General features: G+C 41.3%; 1 protein-coding gene across 1 annotated transcript in view; it reads left to right on the forward strand.

Moving 5' to 3' along the window:
• The first annotated feature begins 2106 nt into the window (after positions 1–2106).
• The window catches only part of LOC137351398 (G-protein coupled receptor 54-like), a 52888-nt gene continuing 32439 nt past the window's right edge, over positions 2107–22555 (forward strand). The window contains exons 1-2 of the mRNA XM_068015843.1: positions 2107–2347; positions 2998–3122. Coding sequence (XP_067871944.1) covers positions 2107–2347; positions 2998–3122 — 366 coding nt within the window. The remainder of the gene's footprint in view (positions 2348–2997; positions 3123–22555) is intronic.

Raw genomic sequence — 22555 nt, forward strand, 5'->3', positions numbered from 1 at the left:
GGCCTCACAAGGCAAGTAAAAAATGAGAAAATATACATACCTTTTTGGGTCTCTTTTGGCCTGGCTCCTCTTCCAGTTAAGTTGGTCTGGCGAGGAATCCCCAATGGCTTTCCTATGCAGGCCTACATCTAAAATTTCAGACAGGCCCTGATCAAGGTATCAGAGACTGATCTGCATATTTAAGAGGGACCCCACATAGTGGCCTACTCAGAATAATTAGTTAAAATTGAAACCCATGGAAAGATGTCATGACCGGTGCAGATAAATCCCACAGGCCATTTTAACTGCTCATCCGTCCACTTTCTGCCAGGCTGGCAGGGGTAAAAATCAGCCCTACAGAATTTCAATGATTATTTGTGACAGCCCATGAAATTGTGATTGTTTACAAATCTTTTACAAATAACTCATTTTCTGAATATATATAAAAATTATGTTTTCAGTAAGACAACATTTCAATGACAACATTGGAAAAATGGTGCAAAAAGGCCCATTAGGCTCATTCCGCTGCTACTTCTAGTCACCCTGTATCCAACTGCACCTTGAGCTTTCCTAATGTCTTTGGTTCCACTACTTCACTGCCAGACCATTCCAAATATTTAGCATCCTTTGAGTTAAGAGTTTTATTCTGGTCACTGTACCAAAAGATACTGGAGCTATTGAAAGGTTACAGAAAGCAGCAACCAGAAACATTGAGGGGATGGAGGGATTGGATTATGAGGAGCAATTCCATAAATTGGGCATGTTCTTACTGGCGAAGAGAAGACTGAGAGGTGATATGACTTGTTTTTTTGAGTTTTAAAGGGACCAGGATGGTTGAAGATGAACTAGATGGCCAACAGTCTTTTTTCATCTAACAATTCCTATGTTCCTAAGAACTGTTTTAAATTTAGTTTTCACTTGAAATGCTGTCTTCCTGGGGTTCTGAGCTTACCCTGCCCCTCTGTACAGACGAGAGGGACACCAGTCGGAAGCCAATGCCATCCTTCTGAAAACTGTTAGCCTTAACCTGATGGTCTGTTTGTAGACCACATTTTTAGTAGTCTATGATGCTTGACGATTGGAGCATTTATATCAGCTGTTAGAGGAAGGCCCCGCTACGGAAGTCAATAAACCAGTTTATTAGTTAATTCCATAACCCACGCTTACCCTTTCAAGGGAAAAGAAAGATTTTGTTAAAATACAACACAATATAATGTAAGTACAAGGCTTCAATATCTATTAATCTTGACAGTAACTGCAAAATCACGATGGGGTTTTATTCCCTCTGGTCATACGCTACTTAACACATTTATGTAGAATTCCTTTGTGCAATATTTTAACCCAAGTTACTGACTGAGTGCGTTTAAACAGTGCAATGCGGTAATTTTAAATGAAGGTGTAAAACAATGGAATCCCAAAAAGAACAGATTTGTCACACCTATTACAGAGGCAAAACCAATCCGTGGATATGGACCTTTTTAGTTTATAAAGCGGCTGGAATAAACTGATAATTTCTGAATTTGGACTAATACGAAAGCAAGTGGCAGATTTTTTTTGCCAGAATTCAATAATTTTAAAATGGCTAATAAAATGTAGAAGAAAATGATAACTGTTGTACAGGTTGAAGCACAGGAATCTTGAAATGATTGAAGAAATCGAGTAGCTTGTTATTGTTAGACTTTAAAGAAAGGTTTCTTTTTTATTAGAGTTTGAGCAATGACGGTTTGAGCTCATAGACAGCGACTGAGCTTGGGTTTGAGTAGAGCGCTGCCCCTCCGCTTTGATTTCAAAGACATCATCGATCACGTCAAAAGCTCTATAAAAAATAACAGTGGTTGCACTCATCTGGCATTCAAGCTCGCCTTCCTTTCCTCCGACTCTGGTTCCTGCCAGCGAGTTCTGAGTGAGATCGCAGGTGATACGAACATTATACTGAACTGATTCGGCTCCGTCAGTCAATGGGCTAAACATGTCATTGACCAAGTACTAAAGCCAGAATAGCACCTGGAAGGTACCGTCACCTGCTGGAGAGGAAAATCTGTCTGAATCTCTTGGGAGAGTCTCACATTATTCTTCGTTCTGTATGTAAGGTGGTTTTAACTGCATCGCTTTTAATTCTCTAGGAAGATGTTGGGCGCTTCTGTGGGCCCCCCGATGAATGATTCTTTCCAATATCTGAACGTTTCCTGTTTGGGAAATGTCTCCAGTAACACGACAGCCGCTCCGAGCCCCCCTGTGTTGATGGACGCCTGGTTGGTGCCTCTCTTCTTCGGGATTCTGATGGTGGTTGGACTGGCTGGAAACTCGTTGGTGATCTATGTAGTAACGAAACACAAACAGATGCGAACAGTTACCAACTTTTACATAGGTAATAAGATCTATGAGTAAATTCATACAGTTCTATGTCTATACAATGTACACAGATCAATTTATAAACGACAATCTGTATCTGTAAAATATATACAGATTTATGCATGAATGATTTAAAAACTACCAAAATAGCTATAAATTCTATAGTCAGAAGTGCTTTCTAAAACTAATGTAAAAACTGATTTAAAAGGAAAGGTATGTTTCATTTCAAAGTACATTCGATAACCAGGTTCAGTGGGTGTAAATGATTTCTTTTATATTTAAAGAACAAAAGACCAATTTAGTTTTGTAACTGTAAATTTTCCAAGTTAATGTTTTACGTTAAACCTGTAGCTGTAAAAATGCAGAAAATTGTTCATTTTGTATTTATAAATCTGAAGGATAGAACTTTGGATAAATATCACGACATACAGGACACAGAGTGAAGACCAATCCTTCAGCTCTTTAATAAAAGGATTATATTAACTCAGTACGCAGTGCACTGTGAAATAAATACTAATTTATTTATCTAAATATGGTGGTAAGCACAGACATATTTAAGCTCTCTAAATTATAGTCATAATTCACAGAATGATGTGAGATAGCTTGATTGATTTCCCAACCCTCTTTTAGACTGAAATTGCTCTGAGTTTTTCTTTCTTTTTTCAGCAAACCTGGCTACAACTGATATTATTTTTCTGGTGTGCTGTGTCCCTTTCACCGCAGTCTTATACCCACTCCCCAGCTGGATTTTCGGGGAGTTCATGTGCAAGTTTGTCAACTACATACAACAGGTAAGCTTTCCTACCATTTGTCTGTTATTTTTGACTGACCTAGTATAGCTGCATTCTTTGAGCCATGCTAATCCCAAATTATATAGGTCACAGTTCAGGCATTTATTTAATTAGTGCATGCAGACTTGACATGTTCCAGCCATTTTTGAGCATTGTCATCGCCAGCATGTAAAGTGTATAGGCCAGCAGAGGTTTAGTTTGATAGAACAATGTGGGACATGGTTTGCATTTGTCCTCAAGAACATTTATCATCATCATGACAGCGTCATTGGTGAAGATTTATGGCGCACTGTCCAGTCCAGTTCTAGCACAGTCTGGAGCACAATTGTGATATTTACACTGGAGTTATGTTTAACTTGGCTTATCCCTTTAAAGCTACTGTTCAAGTATTCCTTGTGGGGAAGTGGTTTAAATCAGCAAATCTAGGTAATAGTAGTTGCTTGTTAAGCTCTGGATGCGGATCAGAAGAATTGAATGAAATGACTGCCATTTTTTAAAGATTGTAACAAAGTATATCACTTTGATGTGTAATACCTAAAGTGCATCATACATGCACTAAACAGTGGGAAATGTGTCGTAATGGATTCCAGGAAAAAATACATTTTTAAATAGAAAATCTCCATCATCTCCTTAAAAATAGTCAAAACTGCAAAGAAGCAGAAATACTTTATATTGATCAAACCAATTTTACTGAAGGATCCCACCCACATACAAGCCTACCTTTAGGCGTTGTTACAAGTTCGGACATGATGCAATTACTTGCTCGGTTCGGTAGTGCCACCTGCTTCCTTAAGTGGTCTGATTTTCTGATCCGTACAGGAGTTGACTCTCACTGCCCTGTATCTACTTGTATGATACACAGTATAACAGTGAAAGTCCCTAGCATTCTGGACCAGATTTCCAGTTTTGTTTTACTCAATCATGGATGTGGACGTCGCAGGCAAGGTCAGCATTTATTGTCCATCCCTAAAGCCCCTGAGAAGGTGCTGGTGAGCTGCCTTCTTGAAACCGCTGCAGTCGGTTGAAGGTACTTCCACAGCCACTAGGCAGGGAGTTCCAAGAGTTTAACCCAGCAACAATGAAGGAACAGTGATATATTTGCAAGTCAGGATGGTGTGTAACTTGCGGGGGGGGTGGGGGTGGGGGGGGAACTTGCAGGTTGTGGTGTTTCCATGCACTTACTGCCCTAGTCCTTCTAGGTGATAGAGGGTGTGGGTTTGGACGGTGCTGGCGAAGAAGCCTTGGTGAGTTGCTAAGTACATCTTGTAGATGCTACACACTGCAGAGGTTGTTAAACTTTCCCTTGATGGGGATGGTCATTGCCTGGCACTTGTGTGGCATGAATGTTACTTGCCACTTATCAGTCCAAGCCTGAACGTTGTCCAGGTCTTACTGCATGCGGACATGGACTGCTTCATTCCCTCAGGTGTTGCAAATGGAACTGAGCCCTATGCAATTATCAGCAAACAGCCCCACTTCTGACCTTATGATGGAGATAGAGCTTTGATGAAGGAGCTGAAGATGGTTTGTCCTAGGACACTGCCCTGAGGAACTCCTGCAGCTATGTCCTGGGGCTGAGATGATCGGCCTCCAATACTCACAGCCATCTTCTTTTGTGCTACATATGACTCCAGCCAGTGGAGCGATTTCCTCCCAATTCCCATTGACTTCAATTTGACAAGGGTTCTTTGATGCCATACTCGGTGCAATGCTGCGTTAATGTCATGGAAGTCATTCTCACCTCAGGAATTCAGCTCTTTTGTCCATTTTTGGACCACGGCTGTAATGAGGTCTGGAGCCAAGCGTTTCCGGCTGAATCCAAGCTGAGCATTGGTGAGCAGGTTATTGGTAAGTCAATGCCGCTTGATAGCACTGTTGACAACATCTTCCATCACTTTGTTGATGATTAAGAATAGGCTGACGGGACAGAACTTGGCCGGTTTAGATTTGTCCTGCTTTTTGTGGACAGGACATACCTTGGCAATTTTTTACATTGGTGGGTAAATATCAGTGTTGTAGCTGTACTGGAACAGCTTGGTTAGAGGCTTGACTAGTTCTGGAGCACAAGTCTTCAGCACTACAACTGAGATGTTATCAGGCACATAGCCTTTACTGTGTCCAATGCATTCAGCTGTTTCTTGATATCACTTGGAGTGAATTGAATTGTCTGAAGACTGGCTTTTGCGATGGTGGGGAATCTCAGGAGGAGGCTGAGATGGATCATCCACTCGACAATTCTGGTTGAAGAAGGTTGAAAATGCTTCAACCTTGTCTTTTGTACCCATGTGCTGGGCTCCACCATCATTGAGGATGGGATGTTCATGGAACCTCCTCATTCTGTTAGTTTTTTAATTGTCCACCACCATTCATGACTGGATGTGACAGGACTGTAGACCTTTGATCCGATCCTTTGGCTGTGGGATCACTTATCTCTGTCTATAGCATGCTGCTTTTGCTATTTAGCATGCATGTAGTGCTGTGTTGCAGCTTCACCAGGTTAGCACCTCATTTTCAGGTAGACCTGTTTCTGCTCCTGGCATGCTCTTCTACACTCCACATTAAACCTGGGTTCGTCCTCTGGCTTGATGGTAATAGTAGAGTGGGGGATATTCTGGCCTTAAGGCTACAGATTGTGGTGGAATACAATTCTACTGCTGCAGGTGGCCCACAGCACCTCATGGATGCCTAGTTTAGAGCTGCTAGATCTGTTCTGAATCTATCCGATTTAGCATTTGGTAGTGCCACACAACACAATGGAGTGTGTCCTCAGTGTGAAGATGGCACATGGCATCCACAAGGATCCTACCAATGGATATGGATGCATCTGTGATAGTAGATTGATGAAGATGAGGTCAAGTAAGTTTTTCTCATGTGTTGGTTCTCTCACACCTGCCGCATGCCCAGACTGGTAGCATAGTCCTTCAGGACTTGGCCAGCTTTGTTATTATTGGTGCCACTGAGCCACTCTTGGTCATGAACATTGAAGCCCTGCACCCAGTGCATTCAGTGCCCCTGGAGTTCAACAAGAAGGAGCACTGATTCATCTGCTGAGGGAGAGTGGTAGGTGATAATCAGCAGGTGGTTTCCTTGCCCATGTTTAACCTGATATCATGAGACTTCAAGGTGTCCAAGGTCAATATTGAGGACTCTCAGGGCCATTTCTTCTTGCACTGAATACCACAATGCAGCCACCTCTAGGACAGAACATACCTAGGGATGGTAATGGAGGAGTCTGGAATGTTGGATGAAAAGTATGATTGTGTGAGTATGACTATGTCCGGCTGTTGCTTGACTAGTCTGTGGGACAGCTCTCCCAATTTTGGCAGAAGTCCCAGATACTACTACAATTAAATAGGGTACTGGTGAGGCCACACCTGGAGTACTGTGTGCAGTTTTGGTCTCCTTACCTAAGGAAAGAGATACTTACCCTAGAGGGTGTGCAACAAAATTCACTAGACTGGTTCCTGGGATGAGATGATTGTCCTATGAGGAGAGATTGAGTCTATATTCCCTGGTGTTTAGAAGAATGAGAGGTGATCTAATTGAAACATGTAAAATTCTTAAGGGATTCAGATGCTGAGAAAACATTTCCCCTTGCATACACAAGAATAGATAGAGAGAAAAAGGGTAGGATGCAATTAAAATCCAAAGGGAAGTAAGAGTTCTTGGTTTACAGAAACCTGTTGAATCTTCTTGGGAGGAAAGTGTTTTCAAAGCTGCAGGCCTGGATGTCTGCACTCATGAATTTGCTGAGGTGTTGTAGATTTCTGGTGGTTACGACTTCAGTCTGGAGGTGGTGGTCACCTTTTAAGTCCTCTGCTGCAGAAAGTTGAATTATAGTATCAGCAGCAGGGATTCTTCCTTAGCTAGACTGATCTCACAGCCTTTGGCTGGAACTGGCTTTCCGTGGTCTTTTATTGATCTCTCTTTCCTTACCTTTTACGGTAAAAATCCATCATATTTGAGACTCTGTCAGGTGACACAGGGCCATCTCCCTGGAGTGACCACACAATGGTCCAGGATATGGAAACCATTGCTATGTGTTGGGGACCATTCTATTACAATGATGCTATTTCCCACCTATTCATCTTGGTTTAGGCTGTGGAGTCAGTCTGTCTACAGAACCTTTGTTTGTTTATTCCTGTAGCTAGGAGTCATCAAAATGTAATGGGCTCCTTTCAATTTCAATGGGTTCTCCCCAGAGCTAATTCAGACTCAGTTAATGAGTTTCATTTTGCAGACAGGCTTGTTTATTGACAGTATAGGAGGGGTCACCTGATCATTTTTTTTCTGAAGTACAAATGTGCCCATTTTCTTGTGGTTCGGTTTAACAGTTGACTTTTTATTTCATAATTCCTCCAGTTCCTTGTTTATTTCATCACGGCTCTTTCCGAGCATGACACAATGAAGTAGTCTTGAAATGTAGTTCCTGTTGTCATATTGGGAAACATGGCAATCAATATTCACACAGCAAGATCCCACAAATAGCAGTGACATAAATGACAAAATCATCTGTTTAGTGATGTTGATTAAAGGTTAAATATTGGTCAGGACATTGGGAGAATTGCCCTGGTCTTCGAATAGCATTTTGGAATCCTTTAGGTCAATCTGAGAGGACAGAAAGGGCATTAGTTTAATGTTTCAACTGAGGGGTCTCCCATTTAAGATGGGGATGAGAAGGAATTTCTTCTCTCGGAGGGTAATTAATCTTTGGAATTCCCTATTCCAGAGAACAGTGGAGGCTATGTCATTGAAGATATTCAAGGCTGAGTTAGACAGATTTTTGATCTATAAAGGAGTCTAGGGTTATGGGGGGCAGGCAGGAAAGTGGAGTTGAGGCCACGATCAGATCAGCCATGGCTAAAGGGGCCAAATAGCCTACCACTGCTCCTATTTCTTAAGTTCTTATGTTCTTATAAAGACTCCTTCCAGCCTGAGCTGCCTGCCTTTGTAGTGTCTGTCCTGATCACTGCCTGACGGACAGAGATCAAAACAGTTTGTTAACAGCAAGGTGCTAGATGTCTTCCTGAATAACCAGAGATATCTAATGAATTGCCTATTGTGTGATCTCTGGAAAAAAACACTTCACATCTTACATATTAAGTACCCCTGATCTGCCTACACATTCACAACACAGCATTTGGCTATCCTTTGAAGAAAACATTTTTCAGACAGCTTTTGCACCGAACGCATTTTAAAATCGTTATGCTGAAGTCATTTCCTTGGGGAAATGGTCAAAGAATTCCTAACCCTGACAGCAATTTTGCCTGACTCTGGTATCTTCAGCTCCCAATGCAGTCAATGGCGTTGGCAAATGTAAACTTATTGACTGGCTCAGTCAGTAAAGCATGAAATTCTTAATCTCAGAGGCGTCAGCCCAAGCTTCATTTTTGAGAGTACAGAAACGTAGTGGTTATGATCGTATACCAGCAACACTGAGGTTGTGGGTTCAATCTCACCACTGCAATTGGTGAAATCAATAAATCTGGATTTATTGAAAAACCCATGGTCTGCCATCAGTCTAGATTACAAGTACCTCCAGCCCCTGCATAGGTAATGCACTCTGAAGCAACCTAGCAACAGTGATGGTGGGTAACCATGCAACTAATGGGAGGAGGATGTTCCATGAACATCTCCATGAATATCCCCATCCTCAATGATGGTGGAGTCCAGCACATGAGTGCAAGAGACAAAGTTGAATTGATTCAAGTATCTTAAGCCAAAACTGCTGAGTGATTTTAATTGACCTCCTCCTGTAGTCCACATCATCAGAACTGCAATAACCAGCCAATTACCATCCTATCAGCCTCTCCTCAATCATTTGCAAAGTGATGGAAGGAGTATTCGATAGTGCCATAAAGAAACATTTACTCACTGATAACCTGTTCCTCAATGCTCTGTCTGGGTACTGCCAGAGCCATTCAGTTCCAGCCCTCATCAGAATTTTGATCCAGTCATGGATGCAACAGCTAAATGCCAGAAAAGAGGTGAGAGTGGTTGCACTCAATATCAAGACAGCATCTGAATGAGTATGGCACCAAGGAGTCCTATTAGAACTGAGATCAATGGTGGTTAAAAGAAAAACCCTCTAGTGGCTAGAAACACACTTGACACAAAGAAAGATGGTTCAGAAGGTCAGAGATAGGGTTGTTCAAGGATGATTCCGAAGTGTTCATTCCCATTCACAATTCCTCCAACAATGAAGCAACCTATACCAACCGACAGTAGGACATCCAGGCCTGGGCTGACAAGTAACATTTCCACCATATAAGTGACAAGCAGTGACCATCTGAAACAAGAGAAAGTCCAACCATCTCTTTCTGATCACCAACAGCACCAAATCTCCCATCATCATCTTTGGGGGTCACCATTGACCAGAAGTTTAACTGGACCAACTATGTCAACATTATGGCTCTAAGAGCATGGCAGAGGCTGGGTAATCTGTGACAAATACCTCACCTTGTGTGCCTTCAAAGCCTTTTCAGCATCTACAAGGTTCAAAGAAGATGTGTGATAGAATACTTGCCTAGATGGGTGTAGCTGCAACTACACTCAAGAAGCTCGATACCATCCAGGACAGAGCAGTACATTTGATTGGTGCTTCTGCCACTGAACTCAATATTTACCCCCTTTACCACAGATAGGCTGTGGTTGCAATATGTATAATCTACAGATACACAGCAGTAACTCACCAAGGTTATTTCAACAGCATCTCTCCATGCTGAGACCTTTACCACTTAGAAGAAATGCAAAAATGTCATGGAAACTGTATTACCTTTAAATTCCCCTCCAACACACATGCTCTACTGACTTATAGACATATTTTGCTGTTTCTTTATTGTAACTGGCTCAAAATCCTGGAATTACCTAATAGGTTGGTCCATGAGAACTGTAGTGGGTCAAGAAAAAGGCCCACAATCTTCTCAAGGCAACTGGGGATAAGGAATAAAGGCAGTTCTGCCAGCATTGCCCACATCCCAAGCATACTCTTTTAAACAATTATTGACCTCCATACAACTGACAGTTGAAGAGACTCACTTTTCTATTTCTTTCCCAAACTGTAGTTAGAACTATAACCCTCTTTGGCCTTCTAAACATTCCGAGCTGGATCAGCATGGTAGAGCCATGAGGTAATTTTGTGTCATGACATGAACATCAATGACACATTAGATTGCCTCAGGATCTGTTTCCAGGCCTGCACTTCTACTTTTTCTTTCAAACTAAAGAAAAATAAAACCTACATGTGCTGTTGACTAGGCTTCTATTTTTTTGAATCAGCCTCCAATTGGAAGATGTTGTGCCTAATACGCACTTACTCTTAAAGAATCCATGGAAACCAATTGGTGAAAGGTATATCAATATTTTATTCACACACTAAATCATCAAATACAAGCTGTCACTAACTTGCACAGCATCAAGAATCATCAAGTACAAGCTCTCACTACTTGAGCCCTTGGCTCAGGGGTATCTTCTCGAGTGTTTTTCCCCAGGGTTCCCGTGCCTTTCCCAGTTTCAGTCAGGGGTTAAATCTTGTTTCCAAGACCCTCCCCTCTTACTTCTAGGGGTCTGGTATAATGACATAATGATAATTCCTTACTTGGCTCAGTGAGAACCTGTTCAACATTTTACAGTTTCCCATTGTCTACAGTGGCGCAGTGGTTAGCACTGCAGCCTCACAGCTCCAGCGACCTGGGTTTTATTCTGGGCACTGTGTGGAGTTTGCAAGTTTTCTCTGTGACTGCATGGGTTTTCTCTGGGTGCTCCGGTTTCCTCCCACGTGCCAAAGACTTGTGGGTTGATAGGTAAATTGGCTATTGTAAATTGCCCCTAGTGTAAGTAGGTGGTAGGGGAAGGTGGGGATGGGAGAGGGAAATGGGATTAATGTATGATTGGTATGGATGGGTGGTTGACGGTCAGTGCAGACTCGGTGGGCCGAAGGCCCTGTTTCAGTGCTGTATCTCCCTATGACAACTATGAGTCTAATCATATCTGGTGTCCATGATGACTCCTTTATCTGCTACATGTAAGGACAGTGTCTGGGATCATCAAGATGTCTTTTCTATACTGTCTATAATTCCTCGGCCATCCGTGTGCTGTGGCCCCTTTCTACCCAGCCCCCTATGCTTTAACACACTGTTCATTGTTGTGTGACTAGCCACTTTGTTTCAACTAAGTTCTTATGTGTTTTTACTATGTGTGTGTTTTACTGGGTCTACAAAGGAAAGAGGAACTGCAGAATAATCTAAACACGGGGGAACTCTGGTAGAGAGTTCCACATTCTCACCACTCTCTGGGTGAAAAAGTTTATTCTGAATTCCCTATTGGATTTCATGGTGACTATCTTATATTAATGGCCTCTAGTAATGCTCTTCCCAACAAGTAGATACATTCTCTGTTCACGCAATCAAAATCTTTCATAATTTTAAAACCTCTAATGGGTCATCCCTCAGCCTTCCTTTTTCAAGAGTAAGGAGATCCAGACTGTTCACCCTTTCCTGATATGTATACCTACACATTTCTTGTATCGTCCTTGTAAATCTTCTCTGCACCCTCACCAGTGTCTCTATATTGTTACAACTGAGGCAGGAACAATGCACTGTCAATTCAGTCTCATCATTCCACAGGTCGCATCATATTATTAAAGTTTTCCCACTGACCGGAACACAGCCAAATTAAGCACTTTATTAACCCCCAGAATAAAATACACCAAACCAGGTATCTTTAAACAACAACAAATTAACTATATATTAATATAGTTATATAAGCGGTTAACCGGTTTTTGAAAAATGGTGTTTCTTAGGAATAAAATAAGTAGCTAGGATGTAAATCCTGGTAGGTTTCGTTCCCGGTTGATGAGGTGTCCCAAATTAGAATAATCAGATGCCATTCAAAGTCTCCAGGCGAATTCGACGAAACAGTCTTTAATAGATAGGCAGTCAAAGTATTATAGCTGTAGCAGGCGTCACACAGTTCTTTCAATGAGGAGCACAGCAATAGGTCAACTTGGATTTTCAAACTGGCAGTCCTTCAGCAGAAACCTCGCTGAGAATTCCAGCAAACACAAACAGGCAATAGAGAGAGTTACTTCTGTAGCAGTAACTTCTTAGCCTTTTGAAGTAAAACAGAATTTACTAAATCTAACAATTAAAATGTTCTTTCCAGGGTTTTTTCCTTCTTAGGCAAACACAATCTGAGCTCAACATAGATTTTCTCCTCTTTTCAGTAAGCACACTTCATTAGGGTCCTAGTTCAGACTGGTTTCAAATAGTCCCTGCACACAGTTAAATTGAAACATTGCAGCATGTCTCCTGCTGTTACCTAGGGAACAGGCTGGCTGTGGCACTGTTCTCAAAGTATCTAAAAAAAAACTACCCTCAGTCTTAAAGGTACACTGTTTTTAGACAGAGTCTTGAAGGCACACTGTTTTAAACAGAGGAGAAAAAAACAGTTCCGTGACAGTATGCTTTTTATAACGTGGAAACCAGAACTGCATGCAGTACTCTAACCAAGATTCAATACATATTTAGAATAACCTCCCTACTTTTCAATTCAATTCTCTAGAAATAAAGCCTAGTGCTTGGTTTGCTTTTTTATGACCTTACTAACCTGTGGCACAACTTTTAGTGATTGGTATATTTGTCCTCCAAGATCCCTTTATTCCTTTACCGCACCTAGACTAGCACCTTCTAGGTAATAAGTGACCTGCCTATTCTCCCTACCAAGAGGTACGACCTCACATTTATCTATGTTGAACTTCATTTGCCAATTATTTGGCCTTTCTGCAAATTTATTAACGTACTCCAGTAATTTGTTTACAGTCCTCCTCAGGATTGACTATCCCACCACCCCCCACCCCCAATTTGGTGTATCCGTAAATTGAGAAATTGTGTTTTTGATTCCAAAGTCCAAATCGTTAATGTAAATTGTGAACAGCAGTGGTCCCAGCACTGATCCTTGTGGAACACCACTTTCCACCTTCTGTCACTATCCTTTACTCACACTCTCTGCTTTCTGCCTTGAAGCCAGCTACCAATCTGTTCTGCCACTTGTCCCCTGACTCCACATTCTCTGACCTTATTCATCAGTCAGTTATGGGGCACCTTATTGAATGCCTTTTGAAAATCCAGATATATTGCGTCTACTGCATTGCCACTATATACTCTGTGCTACCACCTCAAAAAATTCAATGTTAGTCGAGCAAGATTTTCCCTTTGAAAAAATCCATCCTGACGATTCAATATTATATTTTTCTTTTCAAATTGTCACATGAGTTTTATTTTTGTATTAAAAAATCTGAAAGCTGAAATTTTTGGATATTGACCTTGTATACAAGAACAGGAAAGCAAGCAGTTTCAAGGAAGCCAGCCAGGGATTTTTGACCTCCTCAGAGCAACACTTTGAATGACAGGGGAGACACTCGGTCTGGTCCTGTGATTGGCTCAGGAAGATTTACTTTCACTTTGGACCCTTTAAAAAACCAGCGAGTTTGCATTTGAAAATTCAGTTTTTGACCTGCCTGGAGATCAAAGTGGGAGACCCTGAAAAAGTCCTCTCTCTGCAAAGGAAACTTGCATCTCTTGAAACCTCCTATTTTTATTTATATATATATTTATTTGTTTGTGGATGTGGGCATCACTGGCTAGGCCAGCATTTATTGACCATCCCTAATTGCCGTTGAACTGAGTGGCTTGCTAGGTCATTTTAAGAGGCAACCACATTACTGTGGATCTGGAGTCACATGTAGGCCAGACCAGGTAAGGACAGCAGGTTTCCTTCCCTCAAAGATATGAGTGAATCTGATGGGTTTTTGCAACAATCGACAGTGGTTTCGTGGTCACCATTAGACTAGCTTTTTAATTCCAGATTAATTGAATTCAAATTTTACCATCTGCTGTGGTGGGATTCAAACCCATGTCCCCAGAGCTCCAGCCTGGGCCTTGGGATTACTAGTCCAATGACATTACCACTACCCCACCCCCTCCCCGGGAAGGTGGCAGATGCCAATTGCCTTCTGTCTCTGAAGAATTCCTGCATTCAGTGTGGTTCCTGGTTCCCCCTGCGTTTTGGGAAATCTTCTGCTTCTACTGCTATACTGCTGCTGTGAGTCCCAAGCAGACGTGGTGCTACACCCTTGCTGAAAGACCTATGTGCCACCTGCTGTAGCCAAATTGCCTTGAATGCCTACCCATCACAGACTGGAGATACTTCGAGTGGCATCCAACTGTGCGACTCTGGGACACCTCACCTAAACGAAGAATTTCCTACCAGAATGTGACAACTGAATGATTTTATTATTCCTTTATTCATATGAAACAACTGTAAACCAGAATTCTTTCTCCCCCCGGTTAACCGTTTTTATTGAATGTGTGTGTGTGAGGGCTAGGGAAATAAGGAGCTTTCAGAGATATAGATTTATCTCATTAGTGGTTAAGATTTATTTTTTCTAATAAATAGTTAATGTTGTTGTTTAAAGAAACCTGGTCGGTGTGCTTTATCCTGGGGGACAAATAGTGTTTTAATGACTTCGATAGGTGGGAAAATTCATTGATATGCTGTGACCCATGGAGAAGTGGGACTGAATTAAAAGTGCATTTTTCCCATCTTGGTCGTAACATATTAATTGGGGGCTCTTGTGGGATCAAAATCCAACACTAATAATGTTAATTGTGAGGGGAGTAATAATTGAAAGAGAAAAAATAGAAGAACCAGATTTCTTGTGTAATAGGCTAAAGTCTACACCACAGTTGCTGCAGCTTTTCTGGGAAAGGCGAATATGTCCCTCAGTGACTTGAAAACTTTAATCAAGATTAAACTAAAAGATTTGGCAGCACAATTGGGGTTAGAATTGGAATTAGGTGCTAAAAAAGCAGAGATAATTGATGTAATAGCCCAAAATTTGAAATTGGAAGAAGCTGGTAAGTCAAAGAGTGATGCAATGGAATAGCTAAAACTCAGTTACAAACAAAAATACTTGAGCAGGAAAAAGAAATAGAACTAAGAAAACTTGAGGCTGAAAAAGAATTGACAAAACTTGAATTGGAAAAAGAGGAAAGGGAGAAAGAGAAAGCATTTCAGAGCGAAAGTGAAAGAGAAGCAAGAGAATTCAAATTAAGAGAAATGGAACTGAGACAAAAGGGTAGTCTTGACTCCAGAGAAAATTCTGTTCAGGAAGAATCTGAATCTAGTCCAGGACCCAGCAAAAATTAAATTTATACAAGCTCTCCCTAAGGTTGAGGAAAGGGACGTAGAGGCATTTTTCATTTCTTTTGAAAAAATAGCCAAAAATATGAAATGGCCAAAGAAAAGCTGGACACTGCTTATGCAAAGCAGGTTGATAGGCAGAGCTCATGAAGTTTATGCCATGCTTTCTAAAGAGGCTTCTGCAGATTGTGAGATGGCAAAACAGGTTATTCTCTCTGCATATGAGTTAGTCCCCGAAGCTTACCGACAGAAGTTTCGGAACCTCCGGAGATTGGCTGGGCAGACTTGTGTAGAATTTGAGAGGGTAAAGCAAATTAACTTTGACCGTTGGATGCAGGCAATAAAGATGGAAGCCACATATGAGAACCCTAGAGAACTGATTCTCTTGGAAGAGTTTAAAAATTCAATCCCTCCAGTAGTGAGAACTCATGTAGAGAATCAGAAATTTTCAAAAGTCAGACAAGCAGCGGAAATCGCTGATGATTTTGAGGTTGTGAATAAGCCAAAACCCTTTGTCCGTCACCCCCACAAACCCGAGAAGGATAGAAGGTGGGAGAGTAAAAGGAAAGCAAGTAGCTGGGGACAAGAAGGAACAGCTGGGAATGCCCCAGGATCGCCTCCTCGGGTCGGAAATGAAGGTGCTGAAGGTAGAAGTGAAGTCCACAAGCCGAGGTGTTATCATTGCCACAAGATGGGACAACTTTGTTCACCATGCTTGAAGTTGTGATATAAACCCATGGGACTTGTTAGGGTGCACAAAGCTAATGCAGCGAAAGGGGCTCTGACTGAGAGTACACCAGACCAAGCTGTAGCATTGACGGCAGCTGTAAAACCAGATACAAAAACCGAAGTAAGTATAGGGGTTGAGAATAAGATACCTGATAGGGAATTCTTGTCAAAAGGAAAAGTAACTCCATATCCCTCAAGTGAGACAGGCAAACCTTTCGTTATAATTAGGGACACAGGAGCAACCAAAACTCTTTTATTGGGGAAAGGTATAACATTTCCACCAGAGAGCACACTGAATGCTAAAATTTTTGTTAATGGTATCGATGGGGAGTATATACCCGTACCTTTGTATCAAGTGCACCTAGAGTGTGACCTAATGTCTGGGATGATAACCATAAGAGTTGACCATAATTTGCCAGTAGAGGGAATTGATTTACGCCTAGGGAATGATTTGGCTGGAGCAAAAGTATCAGTTTCTCCTGTCTTCACAGAGAAACCAAGTACAGTTAAAGAAACAGAACAATTACAGGAACAAGTTCCCAGAATATTTCCTGTGTGTGCAGTAACCTGAGCAATAGCTAAACAAGTTCCATTGTTGGAAGTAAAATTGGCACCACAGACAGATAGCCGAGTATCTGAAACTTTCCTTGGGGATTTAGACAATCCAAATGAGATGTTTAACAAATATTATAATCACAGCACAACAAGCTGATCCAGAGTTATACAAAATAGCACAGTTGGCTGTGATGGAAGCTGAGGCAAAAAGAGTTCCAGAAGGCTATTATGTTGAAGACGGGGTTCTGATGAGGAAATGGAGACCGCCTCATAGACCTGCGGACGAAGAATAGACGGTTGTTCGACAGGTAGTGTTACCACCTAAATATTGCCAGGTATTATTAATGTTAACACATGACATTCCTCTAGCAGGACATATGGGGATCTGGAAGACCAAATCACGTATAAGTAAACATTATTACTTGACAGATCTTACAAAGGACATCATGAAGTTTTGTAGGTCATGCCATACATGTCAAATGGTGGGAAAACTGCAACCAGCCATAAAACTAGCACCCCTAATTCCCATACCAGTTATTGAGGAACCAGTTAGTAGGGTGTTGGTAGACTGCATAGGACCCTTGCCGAAAACAAAAGTGGGACATCAATATATACTCACTATCATGGATATGGCTACTCAATTTCCAAAGGCCATTCCCTTGAGGACAATCACTACTAAAGCAGTAGTAGAGAAGTTAACCCAATTCTTTACGAGGTACAGATTATCACTTGAAGTTCAGTTGGATGAAGGTTCCAATTTTATGTCTAAAATATTTCAAGAAGTCATGGGTAATTTGGGTATCAAACAGTTAAAATCTTCAGCATATCACCAAAAGACACAGGGAGCTTTAGAAAGGTGCCATCAAACTCTCAAAACAATGATTAGAGCATACGTCATGAATATCCCCACGATTGGGATAAAGGGGTAGACTTTCTTTTATTTGCCACTAGAGATTCACTGAATGAGTCCACAGGTTTTAGTCCTTCGAACTGATTTATGGACATGAGGTAAGAGGTCCTCTAAAACTCATCAAAGTCAGGTTCTTAGAACAAAGGGATGAATCTTCGGTACTACACTATGTATTCGCATTCTGGGAAAGGCTCACGAAAGCTTGCAATGTGGCTCAGGAACACCTTAAAGCATCCCAAACCGCTATGAAAAAATAGGCAGACAAAAACACAAAGACCCCAACTTTTCAACTAGAGGGTGAAGTATTAGTATTATTACCTTTACAGGATGAACCATTAAAAGCATGGTTCAGTAATCCGTATCAAGTGGTCAAAGGAGTTGGTAAGGTAAATTATTTGACACCCCAGATCACCGGAAAAGGAGTCGGCTGTGTCATATCAATATGTTAAAGCAATATTATTTCAGGGAGGAGGATAAGCCAGTACAGGTATGTCAGGTAATAGGGACTGTTGAGAATGAAAGGGATAGTGAGAATAAGGCAGATGGAGGCCTAGACAATTCTCAAATTGAACCTCCTACTATCCGGTTAGCGAATACAGAATGGCTAGGAGAATTGGACAACATGCTTCCGTACTTCGATGCAGAACAACGAGAGGACCTAACAAAGCTACTCACAGCATTTAAAAGAGTCTGTAAGGAAAAGCCAGGATGTACAACCTTAGTCACACATGTGGATGTAGGGGAGTCCGTTCATATAAAACAGCATCCTTACCGCTTAAGTCCAGATAAACAGGCCCAAGTAAAAGCAGAAATCCAATACATGCTGGAGAACAACTTAATTGGATCTAGTCAAAGCAGCTGGAGTTCACCAATTGTATTAGTGCCAAACTGATGGGTCAACCTGACTTTGCATAGACGACAGACAAGTCAATGCAGTAACGAAGGCGGACTCCTACCCAATTCCTCGCTTGGAAGACTGTATGGACAGAGTGGGCAGTGCCATGTTTCTTACAAAGGTAGATTTGTTAAAGGGATACTGGCAAGTTCCTTTAATACCCCAAGCTAAAGAAATATCAGCTTTTGTCACACCAATTGGTCTTTACCATTGCCGAGTGATGCCATTCGGGCTAAACAAATCCCCCAGCAACTTTTCAGAGACTAATGAATCAGTGTTCCCAACTGTGTAGTATATCTTAATGATGTGCTAATATACAGTAACATTTGGAAGGAACACTTAAAACAGCTAGAAACTCTGTTAAAAAAAAATTGCAAGCAGCTGATTTAGTGGTAAATCTGGCAAAAAGCGAATTTGCAAAAGCAAGAGTAACCTACCTCGGGCATATAGTGTGGCAAGGACAAGTGTTGCCAAGAAATGCAAAAATACAAGCCTTAGTGGAGTTCCCTATCCCTAAGACTAAACATGAAATCATGAGGTTTTTGGGGATGTGTGGTTTTTACAGTAAGTTTATACCAAATTTCAGTACTGCAGGTGCTCCACTAACAGATTTGCTACAGAAAAAGAAAACCAAGGCATCTTTTGAAAAGCTAAAGGCAATTTTGACGAATGAACCAGTGATGGCTGCTCCAAATTTTATTCAGCCCTCCAAGGTAGCAATTGATGTTAGTGACCTGGGGTTGGTGCAGTCCTATTACAAGATGACGTATCGGGCATAGAAAAACCAGTAGGGTACTTTTCAAAAAAACGGAATCACCGTGGCACAGTGGCGCAGTGATTAGCACCGCAGCCTCACAGCTCCAGCGACCCGGGTTCAATTCTGGGTACTGCCTGTGTGGAGTTTGCAAGTTCTCCCTGTGTCTGCGTGGGTTTCCTCCGGGTGCTCCGGTTTCCTCCCACAGCCAAAAGACTTGCAGGTTGATAGGTAAATTGGCCATTATAAATTGCCCCTAGTATAGGTAGGTGGTAGGGGAATATAGGGACAGGTGAGGATGTGGTAGGAATATGGGATTAGTGTACGATTAGTATAAATGGGTGGTTAATGGTCGGCACAGACTCGATGGGCCGAAGGGCCTGTTTCAGTGCTGTATCTCTAAATCTAAATCTAAAAAACCACCAAAAGTGTATTCCACCGTAGAAAAAGAAGCGTTAGGCCTATTCCTAGCTCTTAAACATTTTGAAGTATATGTCCGCCACGACTACAAAGAAACACTGATATACACTGACCATAATCTATTAACCTTTGTGCAAAAAATTTAAAACCCAAAATGCCAGAATATTCCGTTGGAGTTTGTGGTTACAGCCGTATCACTTGAAGATTTTACACATTTCGGGAAAAAACAATGTTATTGCAGATGCTTTGTCATGAATTTTACTTTGTTGAGTTACATGAGTAACAATGTTATGAAGCAAAACTGTGGTAACTACCAGTCGAGTGAATGAGGGGCAAGAGTGCGAAAAAATTGATTAAAATGTTTTCAACTTCTGTTTTTACCTTGTAACGTAACACATTCAAGAATGGCATTTCATTTCACCAAGGGCGGAGGTGTCACAGGGATTTTATTTTTGTATTAAAAAATCTTAGAATTCTGTGTGTTTTAAAAAACTGTTAAAAGGATTTTCAGTGGACATGGACACCTGCAAATAGCTGAAATTTTTGGCTGTTGACTTTGATACAAGAATAGGAAAGCAAGCAGTTTCAAGGAAGCCAGCCAGGGGTTTTTGACCTCCTCAGAGCAACACTTTGAATGACAGAGGAGATACTGTGTCTGGTCATGTGATCAGCTCAGGACAGTTTACTTTCACTTTGGACCGTTTAAAAAGGTGAGGGCTAGGGAAATAAGGAGCTTTCGTATATATAGATTTATCTCATTAGTGGCTAAGACTTACTATTTTTGCTCAAATAAATGTTGTTGTTTAAAGAAACCTGGTTGGTGTGCTTTATTCTGGGGGACAAATAGAGTTTTAATTGGCTATTCTTCGGTAGGTGGGAAAATTCATTGATATGCTGTGACCCATGGAGAATTGGGACTGAATTAACAGTGCATTTCTCCTGCCTTGGTCATAACAATATGTTCCTCTGTTTTCTCCTTTAGTAGGGATTCCATTATTTTTCCTACCACCAATGTTAAGCTGACTGGTCTATAATTCCCTGGGCATGTTCTGCCCTCCTTTTTAAATAGATTTATTACATTAGCTATCCTCCTGTCCTCTGGAACTACAGCTTTTTCTCATGAATTATTACATATGCAGTAATGTCTCTGCCACCTTTTCCCTAGATTCTTTTAAAATGTGTGGATGCAATTAATCCGGACAAGGGTTTTTATCCTCTTTGAGTTTGATTAGTTAATTTAATATATCCCCTTGTTTATTTTAAATGCACTTATCTCATTACTAATCTCATTGTTCAACGTCATGCCTACTCATTGTAACTCCTTGGTAAATACCGAAGTGAAATAATTATTTAATATTTTTTAATATTATTAATATTTCTTGCATCTCTCTATTGTTATCTGTAGTATTATCCTATCTATCCCTTAATGGTCCTATTCTCATCCCAGCCTTCCTTTTTTATTGACAGGCTGTAAAATATTTTACTATTTTGTTTAATGCTCCTTGACAATTTAATTTCATATTTCCTCTTTGTCTTCCTAATTATTTTTTGACTTCTCTCCTAATCTCTTCATATTTGCTCTTATCATGCACTCCTCTGTTGTCTATGTTCTTAATGTATGCTTCTGTCCTAACCCTAAATTGTTCCCTTATGTCATTGTTCATCCATGGAGTCTCACTAATGTTTAATTTATTCTCTTTTAGTGGGATGTATTCTTCCTGCACTTGTTGTTTAACATCATTGTTTGCCAATATTTCATTTTCCCAAGTTCTATACTCAGCCCCTCAAAGTCAGCTTTTCTCCAATCTATTAACCTAGTCTTCATCATACTTATCTCCTTCTCTATTGTCATCTTAAAGCGTGTTATATTGTGGTTATTATTGCCGAGATGTACCCCTACTTTTACTTCTTTTATCTGCTCTGGTTCATTCCCCATTACTAGATCCAATAACAAATCTTCCGTTGTTGGGATTTTTGCATGTGGGTTAGAAGGGAGTCCTTTACACATTGTAGGAACTTCATTCCCTTATCCCTTTTACCTACCTCTTCTGTCCAATTAATATCAGTGTAGTTGAAATCCCCCATGATTATTTTATGTTTTTTACTCAATTCCCTAATTTGGCTTCATATTTCTTCCTCCACCTCCCTGTGGCCTACACCCATTAGTGTGATTGATCCTTTATTAGCTTTTATCTCTATCCATATGGGTTCTACTTTTGTCTTGCTGATAGCTGTGTCCCTTTTTTCTACTACCATTATATTATCTCTAATAAGCACAGCTACTCCACCTCCCCTTTTCCCCTCACTTTTCTGAATATGTTATATCCTGCAATGCTTAATTCCCAGTTGGATTTTTCTGTAGCCATGAGTCAGTAATTTTTACTATGTCTGGTACTTCCCAATGCATGATTGGCTCCAGCTCGCCTGTTCAAATGTTGTCCTTTCTGAGGTCCTCACTGGGCTGGATTTTAAAGGTTACCCGACGCCAGGAATGGTGGCGGGGGGATGAAGATCGCTACGGATGAGGCCCACCAGCAAACCCGACACCGGCAGGGCCCAGCCTGATCTCAATGGAGGCGGAGAGACCTTGTGGCAGCCCCCGCAGCCCGCTGCTCAGTGATGGGACCACTATTTCCATATGTAAGTAAATTAACCAACCTGAATTAATGAAGGTCCCATTGCCTCCTTATTTGCTGCACCAATCTTCATTCTGGCGACTGGCAATGCTGCACCTTCGAATCCCTGTTCAGGGAAACGAGGCGCGACTCCTGTGGGGAGGGGGGAGGAGATACTTTTCTCAGTGCGGTGTGGGGGGTGGGTGGCGGGGAGCAGGGTCAAAATCTTCGGATTGGTTGGTGGGGTGACAAAGGTTCTGAACTTTGGGGGGGGCGGGGAAGGTCATATATTCACAGTAGGTATTCTAGGGTGGGGAAAGGGCCGGAATGATGTGTAATGCCATAGTAGGTAGC

This window comes from Heterodontus francisci, chromosome 36 (assembly GCF_036365525.1).
Source record: "Heterodontus francisci isolate sHetFra1 chromosome 36, sHetFra1.hap1, whole genome shotgun sequence".
NCBI lineage: Eukaryota > Metazoa > Chordata > Chondrichthyes > Heterodontiformes > Heterodontidae > Heterodontus > Heterodontus francisci.